This window comes from Orycteropus afer, unplaced genomic scaffold, assembly GCF_000298275.1.
Source record: "Orycteropus afer afer isolate SDZICR_OR568_19922 unplaced genomic scaffold, OryAfe1.0 scaffold00666, whole genome shotgun sequence".
Lineage (NCBI taxonomy): Eukaryota > Metazoa > Chordata > Mammalia > Tubulidentata > Orycteropodidae > Orycteropus > Orycteropus afer.
In genome coordinates, this window is record NW_006922253.1 from 156,752 (window position 1) to 177,631 (window position 20,880).

The 20,880-nt window shown below is 37.6% G+C and overlaps 2 protein-coding genes across 2 annotated transcripts; both read left to right on the forward strand.

Moving 5' to 3' along the window:
- The first annotated feature begins 365 nt into the window (after positions 1-365).
- On the forward strand, positions 366-1,316 carry LOC103210888 (olfactory receptor 4C12-like). The gene has a single exon (XM_007956804.2). It carries the CDS (start codon positions 393-395, stop codon positions 1,314-1,316), a length of 924 nt encoding a protein of 307 aa, XP_007954995.1. The 5' UTR covers positions 366-392.
- Positions 1,317-13,746: 12,430 nt separating this feature from the next.
- LOC103210889 (olfactory receptor 4A47-like) lies at positions 13,747-14,676 on the forward strand. Its single transcript, XM_007956806.1, has one exon. It carries the CDS (start codon positions 13,747-13,749, stop codon positions 14,674-14,676), a length of 930 nt encoding a protein of 309 aa, XP_007954997.1.
- Positions 14,677-20,880: the final 6,204 nt, after the last annotated feature.

Consider the following 20,880-nt stretch of genomic DNA (forward strand, 5'->3'; position numbering starts at 1 on the left):
CAGGAAATTATACAGAGGAAAATAAATACCACTTATAGCTCTGGTAGCACAGTGCCTAAGGCACGTGACTGCTAACCAGAAGGCTGGCAGTTCAAATCCACCAGCCACTCCTTGGAAGTAAGGTTGGGCAATCTACTTCAGTAGTGACACCGCCTTGGAAACACAAGGAGGAGTCACTGTGAGTTGGGTCCGACTTGATGGTACATAACAACAGCAACAACAACAACATAGTGTCCCCTGTAGCATATAAAAAGAAAAATGTTGATATGGTTCCACACTTGGACTTCCTTTTGTAAAACTGATAAAAATAAGGCACCTCATGGATATCTTTTTTCATTAAGTGAAAGTGTGACTTATTTCTAAGGACATCACCTGCCACCTGAGCTGAAGTCATGAAGTGGATGAGTAATGTCACAGAATTCATCCTCCTGGGCCTGACTCAAAACACGGAGCTTCAAACATTTTCATTTGCTGTGTTTTTGATTGTCTACTTGGTCACCCTGGCAGGCAACCTGCTCATCATGGTCACCATCAGCACCAACAGGGCCTTAGAATCCCCCATGTACTTCTTCCTGTCTCACTTATCCCTTATAGATGGCTGCTGTTCTTCATCCATGACCCCCAAAATGCTAGCTGACACTCTCGCTGTGAGAAAAACCATCTCTTTCAGGGGGTGTATGACTCAAGTCTTTGCTGAGCATCTTTTCGGTGCTGCTGAGATCATCCTGCTGACGGTGATGGCCTATGACCGCTATGTGGCCATCTGCAAACCCCTGCACTACACGACCATCATGAGCCACAGGCTGTGCAGTCTGCTGGTGGGAGTAGCCTGGGCTGGAGGTTTTGTCCACTCAACCATACAGATCCTCTTCATAGTCTGGCTGCCCTTCTGTGGCCCGAATATCATAGACCACTTCATGTGTGACTTGAACCCTTTGTTGAAACTTGTCTGCATGGACACTCATACCTTTGGTCTCTTTGTTGTTGCCAACAGTGGATTCATATGCTTGCTAAACTTTCTTATTTTGGTGGTCTCCTATGTGGTCATCCTGTGCTCCCTAAGGACTTATAGCTCACAGGGGAGGTGCAAAGCTCTCTCCACCTGTGTCTCTCACATCACCGTCGTTGTCTTATTCTTTGTACCTTGCATATTCGTGTATCTGCGCTCAGTGACTACCTTCCCCATTGATAAAGCTGTGGCTGTCTTTTATACCATGATCACTCCCATGTTAAACCCCTTAATCTACACCCTCAGAAACGCAGAGGTGAAAGGTGCTATGAAGAAGCTCTGGGTATCAAAAAGTGACTTCAACTGAGAAATAATCACATTGATAAAAATGAATTTATTCTTTTAACGGTCAAAAGAGAACATAATTTCTGTTATTCAATGTGAAGTGGACACTCTTTGTCAAAGTAGTTTGATATTGGCATATGCATACTTTGAGTAAAATTGCAGGCAGGAAATTATCATTAAAGGAGTATTCCATTTAAATTTATTTATTGCCTATTTGGTTGTTGATCTTTAAAATACTGACAGTCAGTTACAAACAAAATAAAACAAAACAAAAACCCAAACTCACGACCATCAAGGAGTGGCTGGTGGGTTTGAACTACCAGCCTTCTGTTTAGTAGGCATATGTCTTATGCACTATGCCACCAGAGCTCTCAACCAGTAGAGTTAGTTAGATCTACTTAAAAGCCAGATTCCCAGGACACAGCACTAGACATTGTAATTAAGTAGGTTGGTATTGTATTTACTTATCCACATTTAAACAAATTGCCTAGATGTTTTTGAAGCAGGTGTTCTGTGCATGCACTTTGAACAAAAGTTGAATAATATATTAAGTTAGCCTTCTCAACCATTAATGGGGCACTTTTTAAGGAACTTCCTGGGAAGTACTCCTTACAGCAGAAGCTATGAGAACCATGACGCTCAAAATCTTCATAAATAATGCCCAGAAAGCCCACTACTTTGGCAATAAAGAATGTTTTTTAAAAAAATATGTATTCCAGGCAAAGAGGAATGCTTTGCTATTTATTCTCCATTTTCTCTTTTGGTACTTTCTAAAGTTCTGCCATATGAAATCTAATTATCTCCTTTTTCTTCACTGCCTCCAAAGGAGAATGTTTACCATTATTTTTTGCTGCTTTATTTGGATGAAAACTTATTGTTAACTAATTTTTCACAATGAGAGCTTTCTTTTCACAGTTTCTCAGTGTTTAGGAGATTTTATGTATCATTTCTACAAGCATATTTTGGAAGAATAAGTGACAGATCTTGTATGCCATAATGGTTAAGAGCAGAAAATCTGAGTAAGACAGCCTTGAGTTTATATGCTTGACATTTACAGTGTGAACTTTAGTAAAACATCACCTTTTCGGGGTTCAGTATGGGGAAATGAGAAGTATTATCAGGATAAATTAAAGTAAACCATGCAAAGTATATTAAACACACACACACACACACACACACAAAAAAAAACCCTGATTTCAGGTAAAGTATAAGAGGGCACTTAGTGCTTCATAAATATGACGTAGTTTAAATCGTGTTTATTACTGGATCATCTCAAATTATAAGAGAACTACTCAACCAGCCATACGCATTATTCTAACTTTCTTTGAGCTTTAGAAGGTATGATCCATTTTTTCTATGTGTCATTCCTGCAAATAAGAGTACTCAGAAAGCCAATGGCCTAGCAGCAGCTCTTGGGGATTGCAATTGAATCCACCCTCGCTGAATATTCTTGAATCTCTGTCTCATGTTTTTTTTTTTTGTTGTTGTTTATTTGCTCTCCATTGGCCTCATGTGTTTATGGTTTTGGAACTGATCCATTTGTGGGTCTAATTTTGTCATGAAAAGCTGTGTTTGAAAGGTCGAGAAATCACTTTACTATGAATGTGAGATAAACAAACAGGTCACTAGAATAAGAACAGATTTTGAAGGGAGACAATTTTTTCAGATGAGGAATTGTGTTGCAGTGGTTAAGAGCAGACTCTGAAGTCATGTTTTCTTGATTCAAACATGAACTAAACAAGTTATTTGATCTTTCCATGCTATATTTTCTTCACCTATAAAATAACGATAGTACCTCACAAAGTGATTCAGCCAATTAAATGTGTTCATATATATTAAGTGCCTCATATATATTAAGTGCCTCTAACAGTGCCTAGCACATAAAACCAAAAGTAACCAAACCGCTGCCATGATGATGATTCTGACTCATGGTGAATGACTTCTCATTTCCCTGTAACTGAAACCTAAAGATGTCACGTTTTGCTGAAGTGCATACTGTAAGTGTCAAGCATTTAAACTCAAGGCTTTCTTACTCGGGTATTATGTTGTGTGGTAGTTAAGTTTTTGGGTCAACTTGGCTGGGCCTGGTTGAATGGCTAGGCAGCTGGATGTAGTATTCCCCATGATGAGACTGGTAATCAACTCCATGGTGGAATCTACTGTGAGCAGCTTTAGGGATGTGGTCTGCTTCCTGTATATAAGGAGAAGCCTTGGGGAACAGTCTCTAGCTTATGGCATGCTTGAACCCTGCATGTGGCCATGTCATTGTTCAGTAACCTGCCATGATCTGTGGACCTTGGGACTTTCAATGAATTTCAATTAATAGCCTGCTATGTGGTTTGGTAACATCAGGACTGTGCCTTTTTACTTGCCAACCTTGGGCTTGTCAGCCTCAGCAGCCAGCAGCTGTCTGAATGAAGAAAAGCCTCCAGCTCCAGTGGGCCACGAGCAGGAGGTGGAGCTGAAGCCCAAGGTTGAAGGGCTTTCACCCAGCCCCTAGAGCCTGGCATTTTGAACTCAGACTTGAAGCCTCCATAGTATAAAAGAATAAACTCATGTTTCTTCAAGCCATCCCATTTGTGGTATATTCTTGTCAGAGTGGCACTAGGTAAATAAAACATGCTGTTAATCATATGGCATACTGGACATTATCACCCATTCCTGCAAAATATGCATATAAGAAACCCATTGGGTTTCCACGGCAGTGAATCTTTATAGAAATTGATTGCCTCATCTTCCTCAGGGGAGCATCTTGTGTGTTTGAACTGCCAACCTTCAGCTTAGAAGCCAAATATGTTAGCCACTATGCCACCAGAGCTCCTTACCTAGCACATAGTAAATCAATATACAAAACTGCATGAAGTTCAAGTAGAAATACATATATGTTAGGAGCTTTGGTAGCATAATCCCTAAGGCATTTGACTGCTAACCAGAAGGTTGGTGGTTCAAACCTACCAGCCACTCCGTGGAAGGAAGACTGGACAAATTACTTCTGTAAAGATTTACCACCTTGGAAAGCCTAAGGGGTTTGCTATGAGTTGGAATCGACTTGATGGCAGTGAGTTTTTTTTTTTTTTTTTTTTTACACACACACACACACACACATATACATATATATATAAAATGAGATGATGTCATACAAGAAAGCAGCTTCTTCAACTAAGGGAACAGGGACCAGGGCCAGACCCACGGAGATATTAACCCAAACAAAATGAGGCTCCTATTAATTTTAGAAGAGTTACAAGCCCAAATCTTCTCCAACTCGAGTAGTACTGTGAAGAAGAATGCTATGAAAGCTGACTGGCCTAGTAGCAGCTCTTGGGGGTTGCAATTGAATCCAGCCTCCTCAGATATTCTTGAATCTCTGTCTCAATTTTTTTTTTTGGTCTCCATTGGCCTCATGTGTGTATGATTTTGGAGCTGATCCATTTGTGGTTCTGATTTTCTCATGAAAAGCTGTGCATGAAAAGTCAAGAAATCACTTTACTATAACTGTGAGGTGAACACACAGGTTAATAGAATATGAACGGATTTGAAAGGAAGATTTTTTTACAGATGAGGAATTGCATCAGTAGTTTTCCTTTTGAAAAATAATTTTTAAGATTTACCTAACACATAATATATCTGACTTTTTAAGAAATGTATGAGTTATACTTGCTGTTTAATTATATGTAGACTTACCCTTGGGGACAGGGATGAAATTTCAGAAATCTGGGGGTAAACTCAGTAGAATTCATTGAAGATGGAGAAGATTGACACTCTGAAAAATCCACCTTAAAATTTTGAATATATCAGAAATAAAAATAAACTTCAGAAAGTCTCCAAATTTTAATATTTTTAACAACAAATAAGAAAGCTGTAACATAATAATTAATAAAAGTATTGTGGTTGTTATGTGCCATTGAGTCGGACCTGACTCATAGTGACCCCTCCTTGGGTTTCTGAGGTGGTATCACTACAGATGTAGATTGCCCAACCTTCCTTCCAAGTGACTGGTGGGTTTGAACCGCCAGCCTTCTGGTTAGCAGTCAAGTGCCTTAGACACTATGCTACCAGAGCTCTAAAAGCTATTATGTATTTACTATAATGAGGCTAGCACTATGAAGGCATTGACTTATTTAATCCTTATGAGAGCCTTAGCTGGTAGATAAAGTTTTTCCTCTTTTCCAGAAGAAGCAATTGAAGCTTGCATATTTTCAATAGTTTACTCAAGCTCACAGAGCTAATAAATACCTGAGATGGGATTTGAATCTCTATAGTTTGGCTGTGGAGTGGAAAAGTTATTTGGCTGCTAACCAAAAGGTCAGCAGTTCAAACCCACCACCTGCTTCATGGAAGGAAGGTGGGGCCATCTATTTCCTTAAAGATTTCCATTCTCAGAAATCCAATGGGGATCTCCATGAGTCAAATTTGGCTCAATGGCAATGAGAATTTTTTTTTTTTTTTTTTTTTTTTAAGTTTGGCTGCAGAACTAACACTTTTAGTGGAAAGATACATGTAATAAACAACTAAACATAATCAAGATCCATTCAGAGATTGAGAAGTGATTAAAAAAAGTTAAATGAGATGTGATAGAGAGTGCTTTAGGATGGCAAGGACCACTTCAGTTTGGTTGTTCAAAGAAGACTCAAAATTTCTAGGGATGTGAGACAACAAGCTGAAAGGACACGATTAAACCATTAATTAATTCAACCAGTGAGATGTTTCTAGTAATAGGAAAGGGAATTATACTTAACTGGATGAGTAGCGTTATCTACTCTCCTAAATACTGACTTGATGATCATCAACAAGCTCAACTGTAATAATAATAATTCAGCTGTAAATTAAAATCCAGATGAAGGCAAATAAGAAGTTTACTCAAGGAACCATTTCCACCCAGAAGATTTTATGCTTTTTATGGCTGCTACTGTCTTTGGTGGACTCTTTGACAGCGTCAACAGCATTGATCTCCACCTTATTCTTCGTGATCTTCTTTTCTTATCATTGTGATTTTTTTTTTTTTTTCATACAGAAACTCATTCATTCACTTAGAGAAGTTGAACTGAGCTGATTGGTACTAGGAAAGCAAGCTTTTTACCCAAATTCCCACTGAATTATAGTTGGCCTTTTCATGCTGTGAAAGGAGCTCAGTGTAGTGGTTAAAATATTTGGTTGTTGATCAAAAGGTCAGCAATCAACCACTTGCTTGGTGGGAGAAAGATTAGGCAGTCTGCTGCCATAAATAATTACAGCCTTGGAAACCATATATCACAACTCTATTTTGTCCTAAAAGGGTTGCTGTGAGTCAGAACTGACTTGATGGCAATGGGTTTTGGTTTCATGCACAACCACTACACAACAGACACCGACCTCTGACACCATTCAGTACCACTCTTATGTTCACTGTGCTCCAATTGGAATGATCTCATTCTTGCCTTTGGACCTTTGCACTCACCCTTACTACTTCCTGAAATACTTCTCTCTCAAGACTTGTTTCCTGTTCATTGATTCAACCTGTTTGTTCTATTCTCTCCCTTTCCTTAACCTCAAGATACACTAGCCTTGCAGTGTCTTGAACTTGTGAAGCTCTTTTCAAGGCCTTCCCTGTGTAACAGTTCTTTCTCCGATGTGACTTCTTATCATTTGGCTCCCAGTTTAAGTATCTATCACTTTCCAAAGAAGCCTTATCTGCTTACCTTATCCACAGGAGCATCCTCCCTTTATTTTCTGCTACAGTATTTTTCTGTTGTCTTAATAGCATTTATCACAGGCTGTTACCACTTTCATAATTCATTCCCTTATTTATTGCTTGACTCTATTTTAAGAACATATTATCAGAGCAGTCAGGCCCTTTTCCTGATCTGTTTTTTGTTGTTGTTGTTGTTGTTGTTGTTTGTTAATTATTTTATTGTCAGTTCATAGCAGAATTTTGCTTTTAGGTGCCATCGAATCGAATCTGCTTCAACTCGTAGCCACCCTATGTACAACAGAACGAAACTGCCTGGTCCTGCCCTAGCATCACAATCTGCTATACCTGAGCCCGTCATTGTAGCCACTGTGTCAATCCATCTCATTGAAGGTGTTCTTCTTTTTGTCTGGCCCTCCACTTTACCAAGCATGATATCCTACTCTAAGGAATGGTCCCTTCTGACAACATGACCAAAGTTGGTGAGGCAAAATCTGGCCCTTCTCAGTTCCAAGGAGCATTCTGGCTGTACTTCCTCCAGGAAAGATTGGTTAGTTCTGGCAGTCCATGATACACACAACTCAGAAACATCGACTCTTCTTCAGTCTTCCTTATTCACTGTCCAGCTTTCACATGCATATGAGGCCACTGAAAATACCATGGCTTGAGTATAATAGCATAGTACCTGGTACAAAACAAGTGTTTACTATATACTTAAAAATGTTGAATATTGGATAAACAATTAGTTTTTACATCTAAACTGGAGATAAAATTTTAGCATATCTAATAACACTTAAATTCAGAATAAATTAGTATTAAACAAAAAATAACATTGAGAAGAATGGGAATCCCTGAGCACTTGATTGTACTCATGAGGAATCTGTACCTTGACCAGGAGGCTGTTGTTCAAACAGAACAAGGGGACACTACATGGTTTAAAATCAAGAAGGGAGTGCGTCAGGGTTGTATTCTGTCTCCACACTTATTCAATCTATATGTTGAGCAAATAATCTGATAAGCTGGACTATATGAAGAAAAACGTGGTATCAGGATTGGAGGAAGAATCATTAACAACCTGAGATATGCAGATGCTACAACTTTGCTTGCTGAAAGTGAGGATGACTTAAGGCACCTACTGATGAAGATTGAAGAATACAGTCTGCTGTATGGATTACATCTCAACATAAAGAAAACAAAAATCCTCACAACTGGACCAATGAGCAGCATCACAATAAATGGAGAGAAGATTGAGGTTGTCAAAGAATTCACGTTGCTTGGTTCTACAATCGATGCCAACGGAAGCAGCAGTCAGGACATTAGACGACGTGTAGCATTGGGAAAGTCAACTGCGAAGGAACTGTTTCAAGTGCTGAGGAGCAAGGATATCTCCTCGAGGACTAAGGTGGGCCTGACACAAGCCATGATATTTCCAATCACATGGTATACATGTGAGAGCTGGACAATGAATAAGGAAGACCGAAGAAGAGTTGATGCTTTTGAGTTGTGGTGCTGGCGGAGAATGCTGAAAGTACCATGGACTGCTAAAAGAACTAACAGATCTGTCCTGGAGGAAGTGCAGCCAGAATGCTCCTTGGAAGCAAGAATGGCCAGACTTCATCTCACCTATTTTGGTCATGTTGTCAGAAGGGACCATTCCCGGGAGAAGGATGTCATGCTTGGTAGGGTGGAGGGTCGACGAAAGATGGGGAGGCCTTCAAGGAGATGGATTGATACGGTGGCTGCGATGATGGGATCAAGTATAGCATGGATTGTGGGGCTTGCGCGGGATCGGGCAGTGTTTCGTTCTGTGCATGGGGTCGCTATGAGTCGGAAACGACTCAATGGCACTTAACAACAACAACAACAACACAAAAAATAAAATCTTGCCATGGCAAAGTGGGGAAATAAGTGATTAAATTCATATCCACTGGAGAAATGTAACTGGACAAAACTTGATTCTTAAGTGGCAATTAACCACACACCCCCCAAAAAAATATCAAACTCACTGCCACTGAGGTGTTTCTGACCATAGTGACCCCTCCTTGGGTTTCTGAGGCAGTATCTCTATGGAAGTAGATTGCCCAATCTATCTTCCAAGGAGTGGCTAGTGAGTTTGAACTGCCAGACTTCTGGTTAGTAATCAAATGCCTTACTCCACCAGAGCTCCCAAATAGTCTTATAATAATTCTGAAACTAGTTTCACACCATTTTAACTAGTCCTGATGCTAATTACGTGATTGATCAGGCAGTATTTTTACATATACATGTCCTTTCAAAATTTCACTGAAAATCCCAATGAATGCAATTAAGCAAATGTTGGACGCACTTCAATTAGAGGGCTCTATGATAAATGTTGTAGTTAAAGGGATAAAATATCCAGTGATCTTTGCCCCTATTGGGGAAAGATGCTATTTTCTCATACAGTAGTAAATCTATTTCAGAAGATGCTTGGCTAGGTTTAAAGCATCATGTAAAAAGTTACATGAATGATCTTTAGAAATGTCAAGCACAACTAGTTAATGGCCTATCAACCTACTCACAATCTCAAGCCCAACTACTGTGGCCATATTAACACAATAGATGAAATGGAAAAAAAACCTCAATGGTGATTTTTCTTTTTTTATTAGTTGCCTTTTTCTTATGTAGATACAGGATTTGTTTGTCTTTTGGATAACTTGTCCAAGAATGGAAAGTTTTTTCTTTTTTTTTCCTGTTTCCATCGTATTATTCCTTCTAAACAGAACTATAATGGAAGTAACAAAAATTGTATGAAATATATACAAGAGCCTGAAAAAATGGACAGGCTTAACCATATGAAATCAAATCTATCCTTAAGGAAGAATGCAATGTCCTGCCCCTGTGGTTGTACTGCCTTGAAAGAGGGATTGCCATATCCTAATGTGTGAGTTACAAAGTCTTTCTTCAGACTGTAAGCAGACTCCAAAGGTAAGACTCTATCAGTTAATTGGGGAAACAAAGCTTTGCAACTGTGTGGCTTTTTTATGTGGGAAATTATATCACTTGAGTTTGTAAAAATTGGAATGTTAAGAAAACTTTTGCTGGCAGCAAAGTAGTTTGAAGTTAATACAACTTAAATTCTAATTCCTTTTTGCCACTTTAAAATGTATGCCTTGGGAAAGTGAACTAAATATCCTGAGTCTCAGTTTCCTGAACTGAGGATGAATGGGGATGACAATTGTTGTCTGTACTTGCAACTGTGAAGATTAGCTGTGAGGATGTGTATGTAAGATATAGGCGTGGCACAGCAACTGACAAACATTTTGTACACATTTTATATAACAAATACATGTGTTCTTGCGGTTAGCATTTCTTTTCCATATATTCTCATCTATATATTCTTTTCATATATATATACACACACACACACACACACATACACACACACATGAAAATAAATTAATATATGTATATAGGAGATCTGGTAGCGTAGTGCCTAAAGCACTTGATTGCTGACCAGAAGGTTGGCAGTTCAAACTCATGAGCCACTCCTAGGAAGGAAGGTTGGGCAATTTACTTCTGTAGTGATACCTCCTCAGAAACCCAAGGAGGGGTTGTGAGTTGTGATGAGTTGGGTTCGACTAGATGGCACATAACAACAACAACTATATATATATATATATATATATATATATATATATATATATAATTTTGTTTCAGTGGAACAAATGGAATGAAAAATTTATGTTCTCAACATGCTGTTTTGCATTTCAGAGGGATAGAGACTCATGAGATATGTTGATATACATAAATTGGAGTTTGAGATATTGTATATCAAAACAAAGATCCATGATCCATGTTGGTTAAAGCACCTTGCTACATATGCTTTCAAACATTCAATTGCATTAGATACCAAAGTTCAGTAAGAGCATTCATGAATCTCATTTTACTAAGGTTCAAAGTTTGATCCAGAGTGGTGACTTGCACAGTGATTTAAAATCCCACATCAGGATTTAGAAAGGTATAATAAGGCTGCCTTATGTGAAATTTATTTTTTCATAAGGTAGTATATATACTGTATAGATTTACTATCTAATGGTAAAACTATATACGTAATTCCTAAAACAAATGTGATTTAGACACTTTGAATAAATTAAAATTATGTGTTTCTGCATGCATAAAAATGGCATAATTTATCTTAAAATGAGCTACAATAGGCTTTTTTGTTTTGTTATTTTTTTGTTCATAGTGTGTAAACAAAGCTACAGAATTAGGAAAGAAAGAGTTAAAATCAGTTGTTATAATCAACCAGGTAAGTGGAGACCTCCTCATGGGTAGTTTGGGGTTATTGAGAAATAAGTGGAAGGAAAGATTAAAAAGTTGCTGGTCAGGGTTTATGTTTGTTATGGAATGATTAGTAACATTATAAAATTCTTAAATGAAGTGGTCAACAATCTCATAATCTGAGTAGGTACATACATCTGGAAAAATACAGAAGTTATGGTGAAAAAATGGTTCTTCATTTACCACCACCATCTCTGTCCTCTGATGATGCGGCTTCTGGAGTAGACTTGGAAACTAAAGGAGTTAGGGAGCCTTCTATGATGGCTAAGGGGCTACCTTCTTTGAAAGGCTTCACCTGATATAATTACTCTATAAATATTTACCAATTGAATGCATAAAGATGATAGTAAGTTTGTGATACATGTTTTCTCAATATTTATCATTATTTCAGAGATGAGCTGTGTCTGATATCTGAAATTAGCATCTACAAAAGCATAGAAAAGCATTTTGTATACAGTATATGAAGAATAGGAACAAGTGGAACAGAGTGAACTCAGAGAATTGTAAGAGATGAGTTCTGGTGTTTCCTGGATTCAAGTCATCCAGGGTCTTGTAGTCCAAGATGGAAGACTGGATTTTATTGAGTGTGTGATGGGATCAACTGTGGAGGTTTTGAGCAGGGAGGTGACATGATCTGAATAAGATTTTAAAAGCATCATCAGGGTTCCTTCAGGTGAACAGATTGTTGGAGGTAAGAATGAAAACACATAGGACAGGAGTCCACTGTAATAGGCCAGAGAAGTTACAGAGAAAGAGTGAGAATTATTAAATTCGTGATTTATTTTGAAGGTAGAGTCAATAAGATTAGTTGTGATGTGTAATCACAAGTAGTGATATGTAATATGAGAAGAATAAAGGAGCAAAGGGCATGGTGAGATGTTTAGTCTGAACAGTGAGATGGAAGGTGGTACCTTTGACTGAAATGCACAACATCGAGGAAGGAATAGATTTAGTATAGAATATTAAACAGGAATTTTTACAAATGTTGACTTGATTAGAGATTAGAGATTTATCTTGATTAGTCAAAATGTAAGTTTGAAAATTATGGGATTAGTAGGGGCTGAAGATATAAAATTGGGGTATTTTAGCATTAATATTCTTGTTGTTGCTAGGAGCCATCTAGTCAGCTCTGACCCACAGTGACCCTGTGTACAACAGAACAAAACACTACCCAGTCCTGCACCATCCTCACAATCCTTGCTAAGCTTGAGCCCATCACTGCAGCCAGTGTAGCCTCTGGGTCAATCTATCCCATCGAGGGTCTTCCCTTCTTCACTGACCCTCTACTTTATCAAGCGTGATATCCTTCTCCAGGGAATAGTTGCTTCTAACAACATGACCAAATTATGTGAGACAAAGTCTAGCTCTTCTTGCTTCCAAGGAGCATTCTGGATGCACTTCATTCAGGACAGATATGTTCATCCTTCTGCCAGTTCATGTATTTTCAGTATTTGTCAATACAATTCAAAGGCATCAGCTCCTCCTCATATTTTCTTTTTTCATTGTCATGCTTTCACATGCTTATGAGGTGTTTGAAGATACAATGACTAAGGCACACCTTAGTCTTCAAAGTGACGTCTTTGCTTCTTAAAACTTTTAAAAAGTCTGATACCACAGATTCGCACAGTGCAGTACAATGTCTGATTCCTTGACTGCTGCTTCCATGAGTGTTGACTGTAGATCCAAGGATTCAAGTAAAAGGAAATCCCTGACAACTTCAATCTTATCTCCATCTATCATAATGTTTCTTATTGGTTCAGTTATGAAGATTTTAATATATATATGTTTTTTATGTTGAGGTGTAATCTATACTGCAGACTGTAGTATTTGGTCTTTATCAGTGAGTGCTTCAAGTCATCTTCACTTTCAGCAAGTCAAGTTGTGTCATCAGCATTTATTGATCAGGAAAAAGAGGAAGAGCCAAGAAAGTCATTAAGAAGGAAGTTCCAGTGGGTTAACAGGAAATTTAGGACAAAGACCTTCCTTTCGTAATTTATTCTACCAACTTTGAACATTTAAATGACTTTAGGCAGTCATCAAGTGTTATACTTCAGTGATTTTATATTTCACATACCATTTCATGAAATTCCCTTTCCATCATTTCATTTCCTCTCACTTCTCCTTTATACCTTAGCCAAAGCATTGTTTCCTCTCGGAAGCCACTGCTGATCCCTGTCTGATTAAGATGTTCCTACACTCTGCACTCTTAGCCTTGTGTGAATCTAATTATGACACTTATTTGCATTGGTATCTAACAGTCTGATCCTATCATTGTGTATATCACATCAGTAAGCAGAGAGAACTATGTCTTATTCAGTGCAGTATGTCAATATCAGTGATAGGTTTGATATAATAAGTGTTCCTTACACATTTTTTAATTGAACATAAAAATAAAAGACAAATATTATAATGTATTTCAAGTGTCTTAATTGTTTTACAGGCAAATTGCTTCTAATATATGAAAGCATTACCCACAAAAAAATAGATGGAACCGAGGAACAATGTGACTTACTTTGTCCTCCTGGGACTCACACAGAATCCAAAGGAACAAAAAGTACTTTTTGTTATTTTCTTGCTTTTCTACATTTTGACCATGGTGGGCAACCTGCTTATTGTGGTGATTGTAACTGTCAGTAAGTCCCTGGACTCACCCATGTACTTCTTTCTTGGAAGCTTATCATTTATGGATGTCATTTATTCATCAGCCATCTCCCCCAAATTGATTTCAGACTTGTTCTTTGGGAAACCGACCATATCCTTCCAATCTTGTATGGTTCAACTTTTTACAGAACACTTCTTTGGTGGATCAGAGGTCTTTCTTCTATTGGTGATGGCCTATGACCGCTATGTGGCCATCTGTAGGCCCTTGCATTATTTGGTTATTATGCGACAATGGGTGTGTGTTTTGCTGCTGATAGTGTCCTGGGTTGGAGGCTTTCTGCACTCAGTAATCCACCTTAGCTCTATTTATGGGCTCCCATTCTGTGGTCCCAACGTCATTGATCACTTTTTCTGTGACATGTACCCTCTATTGAAACTTGTCTGTACTGACACTTATATCATTGGCTTCTTAGTGGCGGCCAATGGAGGAGTAATCTGCACTGTCGTGTTTCTGCTCTTACTCATTTCTTACGGTGTTATCCTACACTCTCTAAAGAACCTTAGTCAAGAAGGGAGGAGAAAAGCCCTCTCCACTTGTGGCTCCCACATCACTGTGGTGGTTTTCTTCTTTGTTCCCTGTATTTTCATGTATGCAAGACCTGCTAAGACTTTCCCCATTGACAAATCATTGAGTGTGTTTTATACAGTCATAACTCCTATGTTGAATCCCTTAATCTACACCCTTAGAAATTCAGAGGTGACAAATGCTATGAAGAAACTCTGGGGTAAAAAAATGACTTCAATTAAAGAATAATCACAACATGTGATGACTTTATTCTTTAAATAAACCTACTGTTATTGAGTTGATTCTGACTCATAATGACCCACATTGTGTTTCCAGGGCTCTAAATCTTTATGGAAGTAGATTGCCTTATCTTCCTCCCTTGGAACAGTTGATGGGTTTGTATCACTATCCTTCTGGTAAGCAGCCAAATGCCTTCTCAACTATGACACCAGAGCACCTTTGATTCTTTAATTGATGAAAAGAAAAAAAGATAATTTCTATGTTTCAAGGCCAGGTGATCACTATTTTGTCAAAAGCACTTTGATATTGGCATGTAGGTCCTTTGAGTAAATGCTCAGGCAGGAAATTTTCTTATCACTATAATAATATTTCATTTAGGTTTATTTATTGCTTATGTAGTTTTTGATCCTTAATGCACTATCTTAATGAGGATTACTGTGTAAATGCTGATTCCCAACTCATGGCTCTAGCCACTCTAATTCAGTAAAAGAGTTGTTGCATGTACATATCTATATTTTAAACAAATTGCCCACATGCTTATGAAGTACGTGTTCTATGTACTCATTTTGAGCTACAATACTGTAGAAGTAGGTTCACATCCTCAGCCATGAATGGGCCACCTTTTAAGGAATTTCCTGCAAAGTATCTTTCACAACTGGAGCTATGAGAACCATGAAAGTCTCAGGTCTCATAGATCATGCAGTTCAAACTCACCACTTTTGCTATCACAAAACAAATATAACTATTCTGTGCAAATATTTTGGTTGTCTGCTGTGTTGACCTCAGCTTTATGGTAAAGTGATTCCCTGACCTATCCAATAGAGCAAATATTTTCCATCTTCTCTTTCTATACTTTCTAACACTTTTTGGATTAAAAATTTTTATCTTAACTAGTCATTGACATAGAGAGCCTTGTTTACATGATTTTGCTATGTGTGAAGGATTTCGTGTGTCATGGCATGAATGTATAACTTAGAGAAATGCTTAAGAGCAAAGTGTCTGAGTAAAACAGTACCAAACTGAAATCTTAGTTTTGTCATCTATAGTGTGAACTTTGGCAAAACACAACCTATTAAGTTGAAGTTAATGAGGAATGATAGAGTTAATGTAGGAAAATAACATAATCCCTGTAAAGATCTTAGTATGAACTAACTGTTCACTAAATCTTAGCTGTTAGAAACATTATTTATTATGGGAGTCTCTGAAATTATTATGAAACTACTCAACTGGTTATAATTTTTTTAATGTTTTTTAACTTTAGAAGGGTGAGTCATAATTTTTCTGTGCCTACTGTGATGAATACTCTGAAATCTTACTGGCCTCATAGGAGATTTTGGGGGCTGCAGTTGGATCCAACCTTTTTGAACACTCCTGAAACTTGGTCTCCCAAGTTAATCTCCATTGGCCCAGTGTCTCCAAAGGCTTGCAGCTGATCCATCTTTGGGTCTGATTTTCTCCTGACAAGTTCTGTTTGATAGGTCAAGGAATCACTTTACTAAAAACCTGAGATCAACACAGCAGACAACCAGAATATGAGCATATTTAAAACAAAGGGAGATATTGTTTCAGAGGAGATAATTGTGGTGTAACAGCTAAGAGTGGATTCTGGAGTCTGACTTTCTTGGTGTAAATGTGAAATGGAAAAGTTATCTGATTTTTTCATGTCACATTTTCTTAATCTATAAAATGGTAATAATAATACCTACCTCATAACATTGATCAGCCAATGAAATGGGTTAACATATTTTAAATGTTTATGACACTTTGGAAACATTATGTAAGTGTTTCTTAAAGTGAAAAAAAAATTGACTGGTGCTGATCCAACTTCCAGTTGAGGCAGATTTGGCTGGTATCTCTTCTAGAATGAGCGGAAACCTAATTTTATCTGAATCAAGACCTCTGTAGAGATTTCCCAGTTCCTTTGTCTTAGTGGAAAAAGATATCTTCTTGTATGGCCAACTGCATCTCACATAGTTCTTTACTTGAATGTCAGGCATTTGTTTACTGACTTTTAGGGTCCTCATTCAGGCTCTGGCAGTCCTGTAAGCACCAGAGCATTGGATGATGTGGTAGGATTTGGAGTCTAGAGTCAGAGAGCTGGGACTGATTTCCATCTCACTAATGTAAGGACCTTGGAAAACCAAGGAGGGGTCACTATGTGTCGGGTCTGACTCAATGGCACATAATCACAGCAACACAATGTAAGGAGAAGCCCTGGTGGTGTAGTAGTCAGGTGCTCGGCTGCTAATCCTAAGGTCTAAAGTTCAAACCTACCTGTAACTCTGTAGCAGAGAAGATCTGGTGATTTGCTCTCTTAAAGATAAAGCAAAAATCTAACCACTGAGAAATTCAGAGATGACAAATGCTATGGATACACTCTGGAGGAAAAAAGATCACTTTTTGGTAGTAAATAAGCATTTCAGCCACCATGAAAAAAGTTATTTTGATTCAGAGTGCATCATGGGACCCAGAAATCTTAAATCTGATACATTCTTCCCTTTCCTTGAAATCATGTATTATATTTGCAATTAAAGAATTAGTCATAAGATTGGGGTATTAGTAAAAGTTTATATGCTGGAATGTGAGCTGTATACTGTCTTGCTTATCACTACCTGTAGAAAGATTTAATTCATATATAGTAGGGAGTCAATAAATAGTACTTAAAATTGTAAAATTTTTATAAAGTTACACTGATTTTTAATTAATTTATGCAATATTTTTATTTATTATTTCTAAGCCTAAGGTTTTTAATAGAAAAATTATTGTCATTTATGTTAATTATTTTTATTATACTATTTGAAATACTTAATGCTGTATAAGCTGTCATTTTTATTCAGTTTCAATTGCATTATATGGAATGTAAAAAATATGTAATGCTTCTACATTTTAAAACATTACAATGGAAAATGTAATAATAATAGATACTAAAAATGGAAACCATACAAAATGATATAAAATAAAAAGTAAATCCATCTCTTACTTTAGGTTCCCAGGGTGTTTCCCCAGAGGAAATCATTGGGCTTTGTTTCTTAAGATCATTCAAATAATACTCTTTTAAAATAGACACATATTTACATATATGTATGTATCTATATTTATAGGAGTGCTGATGGCATGGTGCCTAAGGCATTTGACTACTAACCAAAAGGCTGGAGGTTCAAACCCACCAGCCACTCCTCGGAAGAAAGGTTGGGCAATCTACTGCCATAGCGATACTGCCTCGGAAACCCAAGGAGGGGTTGCTATGAATCAGATCTGACTTGATGACAATGAGTTTGGTTTTTTCGTTATGCATATTTATAGAGAGCTCTGGTGGTGCAGTGCCTAAGGCATTTGACTGCTAATCAGAAGGTTGGCAATTCAAACCCACCAGCTGCTCTGTGGAATGAAGATGGGGCAATCTACTTCTGCAAGGAAATACTTACTTGCCAATACTTACTGCCTTTGAAATTTGGGGGTGGAGGGGTACTATAAGTCAGAATAGACTCAATGGAGTGAATTTGGTGATGTACATTTATAACTTTGTATAAAATTTGCATATTATTACTGAACCTCTTCAAGATCTTTCCATATCAATGCATACAGGTTTAACTCACTTTTAATTATTTTCATATTGCATAATATGGGGGTGCACCTGGGGTTGGTGTCACCCAATATGATAACACTTGGTGTCACATCCCCATCTCTCTGGGTTTTCTCTGATACCAGACAATACAGAATCCCAGTAATGTTTATTATCAACTTTAATCATAGAATAATATGTGCTAAGTAAATTTATAAATTGCTTAAATATAATATCTTTTAGATCGTATAAATACTAACAACAAAATTATTTGGTAAATTCTTTCTACACTGAAGGTTGGGCAATCCTACTTCCGTAGTGATAACTGCCTCGGAAACCCAAGGAGGGGTCGCTATGAGTCGGGGCCGACTCGACGGCACATAACAACAACAACACTGAATCAAGTTTTTGTGATAGCATTATTAGTAACTAATTGGAAGGCTTTTTTTTTCCTTTAATTCATACTTCATCCTCAAAAAAGTTATTAATATAGGTTCACAAACACTAATTAACCCAATATTAAGCTAAAACACTGGAAAATTTGACAAAATCAATTACTGTAAAGGAAAAGGAGTTCATCAGGGTTGTACCCTTTCACCACTTATTCAATCTACATGCTGAGCAAATAATCTGAGAAGCTGGACTATATGAAGAAGATCATGGCATCAGGATTGGAGGAAGACTCATTAACAACCTGCGATATGCAGATGATACATCTTTGTTTGATGAAAGTGAAGATGACTTGAAGCACTTACTAATGAAGATTAAAGATTACAGTCTGCCGTACAGGTTATACCTCAATATAAAGAAAACTAAAATGCTCACACTGGACCCAATAAGCAGCGTTACAATAAATGGAGAAAGTCTGAAGTTGTCAAAGATTCTATATTACTTCGTTCCACAATCAACATAGATTAGCACAGTGGCAACAACAATGGGCTCAGGAATAGCAAGCATTGTTAGGCTGGCACAGGACCAGGCAGGGTCTCGTTCTGTAGGTAGAGTCGTTATGAATCAGATGACACCTAGCAATAAGATCAACAATAAAAACACTGGTAGCAATGAATACTTCTCATGCTTGTAGCACATACCAATGCAACCATATAATTTGAAGCATCATTGTAATTGCGTAATAATGACAGCTCTTACCAGAGAGTATTAAAAGGTTAAAAAAGTAAACAAGCATTAAGTTTTAGCCTTGTACATATATTGATACATATAAGCTGGTTTTAGGAAAAATGTTCTTATTGTTAAAACTAACTACAGAGATACTTTTATAAAACCTAATAAAGTTTTGCTGAAATACTGCACAAAAATTTTATAGACAGTTATTTTGATGTCACTCCCTTTGATTTTGTAACCCAGTGTGGTCTGCATCCTTACACCACAATTTTGACACCACTGGACTAATACATTCTTATGAAGATATACTACATTTACCATTCTTCTTCAGGTAGATTACAATGCTTTCCTGTGACAAATTTGTAGTTGTTATGTGCTGTAAGTTGGTTCTGACTCATTGGTACCCTATGTACAACATAGTGAGACACTTTTCCTGGTAGTATACCATTCTGACAATCATTGCTATTCTTGAGGCCATCTTTGCAGCCACTGTGTCAATCCATCTCATTGAGCATATTCCCCTTTTCCCCTGACCCTCTCTGTTTTACCAAGCATGATATCTTTCTTCAGGGACTGGTCCCTCCTGATGACATGTGCAAAGTACATGTGATGAAGTATCATACCATCTCCTAAGGACCATTCTGCTATACATTTTTCCAAGATAGATTTGTATGTTCTTTGCCAGCACCATAATTCAAAGGTATAATTCTTCTTTCATCTTCCTTATTTATTATCCAACTTTCATGTGAATATGAGGCTACTGAAAACACCATAGTTTGGATCAGGCACAACTTCATATTCAAAGTGACATCTTTACTTTTTAACATTTAATGAGATCTTTTGCAGCACTCTTGCCAAATGCAACACATTATTTGATTTATTGACTACAGCTTGCATGAACATTTACTATGGATCCCAGTAAAGTGAAATCCTTGACATTTCCAATCTTTTCTCCATTCATCATGATGTTCTTTAATTGCTCAGATGTGAGGACTTTTGTGTTCTTTTTGTTGAGGTGTAATCCATACTGAAGGCTGCAGTCTTTCATCTTCATCAGTAAGTCCTTCAAGTCCTCTTCGCTTTCAGTAAGCAAGGTTGTGTCATCTGCATATTGCAGATGTTTAATGAGTCTTCTTCTAAACTTAGTGCTGCGTTCTTCTTCTGTCTTAAACTGGGTTCTCTGGAGAAGCAAATCTGGTGGAGCTTTTATTAATGTATATCAAGGAAATGGCTTGCACATTTGTAGAGTATGGCAAGTCCCAATCCCAGAGGTCAAACGTCAGGCTAGAGACTTCTTACTCATGCAGCTGCAGAGGCTCACAAACCCAAGATTGGAAGCCAGTATAGCAAGCTGTTGGCTTTGGAAGGTGATTATTTCAAGATCATCAGGTAAAATGGTACATTTTTGGCTCACAAACTACAAAGGCAATGATCCCAAGATTGTCAGGCAATATAATATGGTAGCTCACTACATGAAAGAATGAAAATGATGAGAGGGTAGATTCCAAAAGAAAATCACCAAGACTTAT

Coding starts and splice junctions, on each gene's coding strand:
- LOC103210889 (XM_007956806.1), top strand. CDS start 13,747: ATGGAACCGAGGAACAATGTGACTTACTTTGTCCTCCTGGGACTCACA.
- LOC103210888 (XM_007956804.2), top strand. CDS start 393: ATGAAGTGGATGAGTAATGTCACAGAATTCATCCTCCTGGGCCTGACT.